Source organism: Amblyomma mixtum, chromosome 1, assembly GCF_055824585.1.
Source record: "Amblyomma mixtum isolate Tamu chromosome 1, ASM5582458v1, whole genome shotgun sequence".
Lineage (NCBI taxonomy): Eukaryota > Metazoa > Arthropoda > Arachnida > Ixodida > Ixodidae > Amblyomma > Amblyomma mixtum.
Genome location: NC_143012.1, coordinates 150,449,079 through 150,458,250, shown reverse-complemented (window position 1 = coordinate 150,458,250; position 9,172 = coordinate 150,449,079). Strand labels below are relative to the sequence as shown.

At 44.8% G+C, this 9,172-nt stretch overlaps 1 protein-coding gene across 2 annotated transcripts; it reads right to left on the bottom strand.

Moving 5' to 3' along the window:
* Positions 1-1,267: 1,267 nt before the first annotated feature.
* Positions 1,268-3,135, bottom strand: LOC149367955 (uncharacterized). Of its 2 annotated transcripts, none has more exons than XM_089568309.1 (2): positions 3,081-3,135; positions 1,268-1,608 (listed from the first exon to the last, which is right to left on the bottom strand). In XM_089568309.1, exon 2 carries the CDS (start codon positions 1,595-1,597, stop codon positions 1,376-1,378), a length of 222 nt encoding a protein of 73 aa, XP_089424435.1. In that variant the 5' UTR covers positions 1,598-1,608; positions 3,081-3,135; the 3' UTR covers positions 1,268-1,375. The 2 variants fall into 2 exon arrangements, with proteins under 2 accessions (XP_089424435.1, XP_089424437.1); XM_089568311.1 differs by having other exon boundaries at positions 3,056-3,110.
* Between the last annotated feature and the right edge of the window lie 6,037 nt (positions 3,136-9,172).

Genomic DNA, 9,172 nt, shown 5'->3' with positions numbered 1-9,172 from the left:
ACAGCCCATTTTTGAGGTGATTGTTGTGAGATATACTGTACCGCCGCAAGAAGTGCGGCCAACTCTGCTCCAGTAGAGGTAGTCCGATGCGAAATTTGTTGGTGAATTTGAGTCTGTCGCGCAGGAACGACCACAGCGCAAGCAGAACTAGTAGAGGTTACTGATCCATCCGTATAGACGTGAGTACGGTCCCAGTATTCGAAGTGGAGCATGGACAGTGTCAGTTGCTTAATGGCTGGCGTCGATAAATTTGACTTCTTCGCTATCCCCGGAATAGCAAGGCGCACACATGGGAGCCGCGTACACCACAGAGGAGAGGGAGGTAGTGCTGCCGGGGTAAACTGTTGTGGGATCGACGACTGTTGCGTCGTTATCACCTTCGCAAATGCAGAATGTGGTCTCTGGAGTGGCAAGGGCGCAAGGTGATGCTGTGTAATCCTTGAGATATGACGTATGTGCGTTCGCAAGCAGTCTAGGACAATATAAGTAGAGATCGGGTGGTCTTTGGCGAGTGCAATGCTGCCCAGTGTTACATTCGCCATATCGAAGGAGATGATGCCGTGCTCCTGCAAGTGACCCTAGAGGCGCTATTCACTCACTTCGATCGCCGGAGATGGGTCAGCTGTAAAACAGCTTCACAAGGTTAACGTCGGCTGTGCCTGAGGGTGCTCTTTGGCCCCTTGTTCTCCTTTGCAGCCACCTCGCTGTCTTGTGCTGAAGCCAACCAAGCTAATGCCTAGCGCTGGGCCTCGGCTGGTGTGCAACGTTTGCTCCTCTGCCGAAGACGTTGCGAAAGCGAGCTGAACCTTCACTTCAATCAATTGATGGCCTACTGGTAACAAGATTAAGCATTTTAATCCAGTGGCAAGCTCCAAAGTCCAATAAGGCTACGATGCAAACCACTTTACGCCTAAGAACGCATAGCAACCGATGCGCTGCCAGGACGCTTTTGGGCGACTGGCCACTGCAAAAAGCGCGACACTGTCGTGGGTGCAATAATTTACTGCTTCTACGTCACAGACAACTCTACTTATGATCTTCTTATAGATCGAAGGATCGATATGTTCCATTATTTCACGGTCCCCCTCGAATTTGATATATCCGGTTCGTGTGTGTATTTCTCCCACCGTAAGCTTGAACTAAGATGTGTAAAATCATTTCGACAAGCGGAGTGCTTATGCCTCGTTTCATTTTCCAACGACAGAGTACTGCGAATTTATTAACGTAAAACACATTCCAGGGAACCTGAAGCACAAGACAAGTTCAGTAAGCGAGAATAAATATTTATTTTCAAGAATCACAAGATGAATGATGTCGCATTAAAAGATTAGTCGGGGCAATATCAGGCTTTGAGTGATGTTCCAAAAGCTCAAGTTCAACCGTAGAATCCTCGGCCGTATCCACCGTAGCCTCCGAATCCACGCCCGTAACCACCGAAGCCACGTCCGTAGCCTCCGAATCCGCGGCCGTATCCACCGAAACCGCGACCGTAGCCTCCGAATCCGCGGCCGAAGCCATACTGGGCGGTTGCCAGGCTGCACAGGGCAGCCAGCACCAAGAGGGCGACCAGGAAGGACTTGCTGCTGATGGCAATCATGGCTGGATTTCCTGGGCAAAGAAGAACAAGCATGTTGTACATCAGCTGAGAGTCTCAATGAGTCGAAAAATCGCGTGAACTGAAAGGCAGGAGAGTGCCACTATAAAGCCTATATCTTCACGAAAGCGGCCAATTTTTTCGCTGCTGCAGCCATGTGTTGCATGGCGCTGAACATCAAAAATAATGGCCCCGGCTGTCGAACTTCTGTTGAGGCGAAATTCTAGAGGCCCATGTACTGTGCGATAACACTGCACGTTAAAGAACCCCAGGTGTTCGAAATTTCATGAACCCTTTACTACGACGTCCCTCACACGCTTAGTCGGTTAGGGACGTTAAACCTTCGTAAAAAAATTTACCTAGGAAATTTTGAACTCTTGGTACAGACATTGTTTTCTGAGGCGGTCAAAAGAAGCTGCTCTGAGCGCAAGGTGCATTTTACAAGCAAGATTTTGCAGAGCCTACGCAAGGAATAAGACACCAGTTTCAACACCTACAGGCATCTTTTCGCCACATCCCTTTAGTTTACCCTTCATGACAAGAGCAGATATTCTATATGACCTTCATGGTGTTCGCTGCAGGGGCTGACAGAAGCCACTAAGTGGGGATCGCAAGGGCAGTTGGGCATGGGTTGTCTTTCGCAAGTCGTGAAAATGTCTTGTCCTTCAAGAGCTATAAATTTCATGAGCCATGCTTTATCGGGCTAACGAAGCGATAACGCAGACTCCCGCCCGTAGTTCCTCACTTTAAGCCTCCTTCAAGAAACCCTAAAACGATTTTGAGAGAAATTTAAAAAGAAACTCTGTCATAAAATAGAGTGATATGATGAATGCCGTAATTAGAAATTGGCGGAAGTTATGAAGCCAGTGATAATTAGGTTGCATTGTCTCTAGCACAGCACTGTAGTATGGAAACCGGCGCTACTACAACACGTTCATGTTTTTCCGATTTCAGCTCCAGCCTGCGTGAGATATTTGCCTTAGCCTTATATAGAGCCATCTGCACGTTGGTTTGTCATGTCTATGCAGTATTTCGGGGCAGGTATTCCATTCTACCAAATGAAATCAAAAGCAAAAGCCTCCAGGATCACGGTCTGATGAAGGCGACCGCACTTCGATGAGGCAATGATCTCCACCCTTACTTGTGTTTGTCAAAGTTGAAGTAACGCAGTGTCACTTGTAGTAGCCAAATTAGGAGATCATACTCGCTGAAATCGCTTTGAATGCTTACGGGAGATTTTGTCTACAGAAGCACGTTAGTTTTGCAGCCCCTTCTTCTGTGAATAAATACGGATCAAGAACTATCAAAGGATTGTTTCTAGTACTGCTTGGTAAATTCTTTAACACAGACGACCATTGTCTACCTGATGCAGCGCAAGCAAAAGCAAGAACTATTTTCACAAACTGAACTCGCCAGCGCAGAAACCAGCGTTATGCAAAGCAGCAACACAATAATGCTTACAGGGTCTACAAGACCGCGTGCTCACCGGTTAGTGCTGGAAGTACGCTGGATGCACACAGAGGCTTGTGTTCTCTGGAGACACGCGGTTCTGTTTATATGGCGCCTATCCGCACACGTGCCGGTGCGTCCTTCTCCTTCATTCTTCGAGTGGAGAGAGTGAGGCAATTTACTGGGAAAGCCCCTTTCGCTTGACGCATCAAGCCTGGCGAGGGGCTTTTCGGAATCGTATTCAAGACTGTGTAAGCGTGGACGGAGAGAATACACCCCCAGTTTTCCGATTAGCTACAGATAACACCCGCCCAGTGACCTTGAAAGCAAGTATTGCTACTTCGGCTTCCTGCATAACCTTCCTGCTGTGCGTACAGCTATGTTGAAAGAGTGCGAAGGGACGGGTGAGGGCACAGGGACGTTTCTTACGTATCTTTCTAGGCGTTGGTAGCAGCCGTTTTACTATGCTCTGGCAATCCTCCTAATGAGAAGCGTCTGGGAAGCGTTCATTGTTTTCGCATTCTCATGCAGATAGAGGACCCATATGATTCCTGCAGCTTCGAAGCGGTCGGCAAGCTTTCAAAGAGGTGCAAATAAACGTTAAGCGCACAAATTTAAATACTGACACTTTTTCTTACCTTGCAAAAAACGTCACAGGCGATTCGGAAGTAAGATGGCAGCCCTGCTTTTACTTACCTGGTTAAAAGGGCTGTGAATATTTCATTATGATTCTTTGTCAATAAATCTCTTCATTATTATAATAATAATGGTATTATTATATGGTCATTATCATTAATATACGGAGCCGCCACGGTGGCTCAGTGGTTATGGTGCTCAGCTGCTGACCCGAAAGACGCGGGCTCGATCCCTGCAGCGGCGGTCGAATTTCGATGGAGGCAAAATTATATAGGCCCGTGTACTGTGCGATGTCAGTGCACGTTAAAGCACCCCAGGTGGTCGAAATTTCCGTAGCCTTTCACTACGGCGTCTCTCATAGCCTGAGTTGCTTTGGGACGTTAAACCCCCCAAAACAAACAAACATTATTTTACCTTTATAATAACAATAATAAATCAATGGTTACTTTGTGGCGATCAGTAGAAACCATAATATCTTGGTGCCCGGTAAACCTTACGCACCACAAAAAATCTAATATCTTTTTCACACAGAGAACAGTAATTAGAAGTAATGCAGCAGTGAAGGCGATAGCAAAGAAAACCTGTTATCAAATCTTCTGCTTCAGGCAAAGACGTGGCAGCAAATCGAATGGTAACGATAAAGTGAAAACATGAAAACGGTGAAAACAGCACAATATGAAAATACCTAAAACACACAGACGTACACTTAAGCAGCGCAAAGAAACGAAAAGAAACAAAAAAGGAAAGAGAAAAACAAGGACAGACAGGAAAGTGAGAAAGAAAGTGAGAAAGTAAGAACTAAATAAAGACAGAAAGAAGCATGCCCAATATTCTGGGCCAAAAATTTTGAAAATCCAAAATTGTCCTGTTATGGAATTTTTCGAGCTAATGGTCCATTCTACTTATACGTAGTAAAATCATTGGTTTGAATTGTTTTGCATCGATCGCATCGAATCTTTAAGAATGTCATAGAAAACCAATTGTGCGCTTTTGACGATATTAAAACTTTAATAGAAAAAGTTCAGAGCAGCCAATGGTTGGCATGCGGATATATTGTTTGTTACAGTGAAATGTTACATTGCATGAATAAATTGCGGGGATCCACGGTTTCCCGCTTAAAAAGGCTTTTTTCCAGAATTGGCAGACACGAGCGCTGACAGAGATGTCAGCGCTCATGTCTTTCTTTAGATAAGAGAAACTGCGCAAAAAAACTAAGACACAGAACGAGAAGGCACGACACGGGCGCAGACTATCAACTGAATTTTTATTCACATGAAGAGGCCTATATATAAGTATCTTCTGCCCATAGTGCAGTATGCAGGGATATGGTGGAGGCTTACCTAATCAAGAAAGACTCAGATTCCTGTGTGGCATCACCATCTGTGGCCTTGCTTGATAGGGAGATAACCTTTTTGGCCAGTTTTCTTAAGGCGAGCAGGCGATATGGGTGTTTGGCGTGATATTAGCGTGACCGTTAACCCTTTGTTGCATGCGGAATAATTGCGTGCGCGAACTGTGATTTTTTTCTTGTTTCGTGTCTTTCTGCATCAAGAAAAAGCGGGAAAATTTTTTTTATCTCTTTCAAATGTTTATTTTGGAAGATACAGAATGTCCACTACAGTGGACAACATGAATACCAGCTCCGGTAGGGGAAAGTAAAAATGCTCATGTTTGCTTTTTCTACCAGGCAAAGTTCTTCCAATAACAGAAGGGCACTGTACTCTTCATTATGAAATAAAAAAAAACAGTCACTTTTGCCGTCAATGCACAAGAACACTTTGCACTTCCCGCATAGGTATGTTGTCTTCCGCTTGCAGCCATTCATTTTGCACCTTTGTGCTGCACAAGTTTGCTGTCGGGGGAAGTGGCTTACGCTGTCGTACCGCACGTCTGCGGACACCGAGCTTGCTTTCACAGGCGGCCTTCGTTTCGCTGCGGCTGAGCATGCTAGTGCATTAGAAAAATCAGTTTCATCAACCGTGGTCCTTGATCCTGCCTTGATCAGCGCTATCGCCACCGATAACTTGAAGTGGCTTAGCTGCATCTTGCACTCTGCTGCAACACAGTGGTATAGCAGCCATGCGTTTACGACAGCCAAATCGGTCAGGTGAAAAATTACTCTTTTGTACCATTTTTTTGTCTTGAGGTGGGTCCGGTACATAGAAAGCAGCATGTCGCACTTGTCGACGCCGCCCATATTTTCATTGTACCTTGCGATTAGTGCAGGGCTTTCGACCTCAACGTGTTTTTTTTTTTTGTTTTCGGTCAAACCGCCTCACTTTTACAAGAGGGTTGACACCATGCACATTTGAGGCCACCATTACAAGCCTGTTATCGTACCACTCACAAACGATGATGCCATGCTCTCTAGCGACTTTGTAGTCGAACGAGCCCCTGCCTTCTTTTCTCAGCTCTTTTCAGGCAACGGGCATTTAGCTGTCCTGTTTCAGCGCAGGGTGCATGTCGCATGCAGTCCCTTTTCCTTTAGGTGGGCCAGGAGCTCTGTAGCTTCGTAGCTCTGTAGCTCTGTAGCTCTGTAGCTGTAGCTCTAGAGCTTCGTAGCTGTCGGGTTGATGCCGTGTTGATGGGGGGCGAGGACATTGTTAGGGAAACCTTAGCTATATGTTTTTTTAGGCGAACAAAGGAGATAGATTTGCTTGTAGTTACCAGAGTCAGCCTTTGCGCCTCCCTTGAATACAGCAAAAACAAGAGAGGCACGTGCTTAACGAAACGTACACGAACGCAGACAGTTATTCAGGCGAAAGCCTTTAATGCCTCATACTGTCGTGACCAAGGAATGTTAGCAAATGTGTCTGCGGTTTGACGTCACTACTTTGAAGAAACTGCGTCGAGGCTGGGAATCGAAGCAGGGATTTTGGCATTTGAAGCGAAGACGCTACCACTCCTCCACGAATGTTCAAGATTTGAGAATGAATAAAGGCGCATCTAGTGAATGCACGGGTTTCATAAATAAAATAATAGAAATAGAAAAAATAGAAATAAAAAGGAAAAACGAAAAGAAAGAAAAGAAACATAAAATAAAACATTAAATAAAACACTGAAATATGAAAAAAATAATAATGAAACAGTGCGCCAGGAAAAGCTTTCGCCTTGCGGCACTTTAGAGATCCAAAGTGCTCCCTGAATTTTTAAATATGGACGTAAGAGCAGGAGTGAACGTATTATATCATAAATGTTTTGTATTCTATATAACATACTGCGCCGCCGGGACGCGTGCGTGGGTGCATGTGTGTGTCTGTGGGAGTGTGTGGCGTGCGTGTGTGTGTTTGTGTGTGTGCGCGCGCTCGCGCTCGCGCGTGTGTCTATGTGTGTGTGTTCGCGTGCACGTGTGTGTCTGTGTGTATGTATGTGTGTGCGTGCATCTGTGTATGTTGTGTGTGTATGTGTGTCTCTCTGTATGTGTGTGTGCGTGCGTGCGTGCGCGTGTGTTTGTGCGTGTGCGTGCGTGTGCGTACGTGTGCGTGCGTGTGCGTGCGTGTGCGCGCGTGTGTTTGCATGTGTGGACGTGTGTGTTTGATTGTTGGAGACTGTTACCGTCACTAGACTACAGTTTTTGTATAACAGCAATAGTCTCAGGTCGTATAGGGAAGGTAGTTGCCACAAGACCTCATGAAAAGGAGGGTAGAACTAGTTCTCTAAAAATTATTGAAAGTCATCCTTATGGCTCTTTTGTGCAAAATATATATTTCGTTTTGTTTATTCGCCTTGTTCTACCTCAGATTATTACGCCGTAATGAAGTTGTGCTGTGGTTAATGAGTTATGAACTAACAATTTCAGAAGGAGGGGTGCTACAGCTTTAGCTTGGATAATGCGCTAAAAGAGAGGCAATATTTGTTGCGATGTGATTAACGTGGTCATTATTGGAGAATATGCTTGTATTAATACGCCCAACGATTTAAACCAGTTTACTACCTCTATCGAGGTCATACTGTACATGAGGGATGTGAGTGAATTGACAAGGTGTATTTTTCGCAAATAACAACAACAACTGAGGCGTGGTATGTGGCGCTTTTCATAGGAGCACAGAAAATATAGATAGATGATTGCTTATAGGTCATAGTACGGTGCAGACGGATTTCCTTGTAAAGCAGCGGTCAGTCATGGTTCAGTTTCAGCCGGAATGCTTTTGATTGAATGCGAGCCGTTTGTGCCCACTTTCATAGGATTCAAACATTTTTTGGAAGTGCAAGGAAGCTGAGTTTTTAGGAGAGGAATTTGTATCCATATCTGCCATAAGCACGATTTGCAATCTGCATGAACGCTAAATTCTATTTAGTGTTCTGCAAACTGAAAAAAACACGAGTACCGATCAAAATAGGGTTCCGATGTACACGTACGTCATAATACTGCTAAGAGAAATGCTAAATGTACTCATTATCTACAGATTATTCAGGTAATATTTTATACATATTAGTGGACGTACATGCGTAAGAATGCAACCACCCTCTTTGTTTCTCTAGAAATGTAGACTGAGACTCAAATGCAGGAAGCAATGATGAGATTAAAAGCATGTCTCGCTAGTAGCGATCACATCAAAGCCATGCTCTAAAGCCAACAGAAACAAGGGTATTTCATGAATATTATTTCTTCTCGCAATCTTGTGTAATGGTATAGACTGCGTTCGCTATATGACAAAAACAAATGCATTTTATTAGAAAACAAACATATGAAATTCCCTCGCGAAAAAAAGAAGCAAACAGATCACTGCAACTTGAGGTCATCTATGCCAAAATGCTGCCAGTTCACTACATCTACAAGTTTTGTTTTGCGCAAAAGTAATTTCCCTCTAATAAAAGCAGCACTGTGCAGACATGGTACGTTCACATACTCGTTTGTTGTATTCATGTACGCTCACTGCGGTTTTGGCATGGTTTCTCTATTTCTCGAAGCGTAACATTCTCAAAACAAATCATTTTTTTCAGGAACTCAGGAAATGTCATGCTTTGATACTACGCGTGAGTTGGCATCATTTCTCAGGCGAATCTTAGAAATTCACGTCGTAGGCGCCGGAGCAGTAGGCAGTCGATGTATGGAAACTGGAAACATCAAATTCTTGTTTATATCGAACAGTTAGGACATCCGTTAGCGAAATGGATGGCGCAATATTTTGCGATTATAGAAGTTTCGTTCAGCGGCGCTGTTCGCTCGCTTCGATCGCGAAGATGCGTCAGCCTACAAGAAGTGCTATACCTGTGAAAGACCTTCACAAGGCGAACGTCGGGTGGGCTTGAGGTTGCCCTTCGGTCCCTTGTTCTCCTTTGCAGCCACATCACTGTCTCGTGTCGAAGCCAACCTAGCTAACGCCGACGGTGGGCCTCGGCTGGCATGCAACGATCGCTTCATTGCCGAAGGCATTGGGACAGTGAACTGACCCTTCATTTAGACGAGAACATCTAATTGATGACTTACTGGTAACAAGACTGAGCATTTTAAAACAGTGGTCAGCACCAAAGTCCAATAAGGCTTCGATG

What these genes read in the sequence shown, in the direction of transcription:
- LOC149367955 (XM_089568309.1), bottom strand. Translation starts at nt 1,597, where the DNA reads ATGATTGCCATCAGCAGCAAGTCCTTCCTGGTCGCCCTCTTGGTGCTG.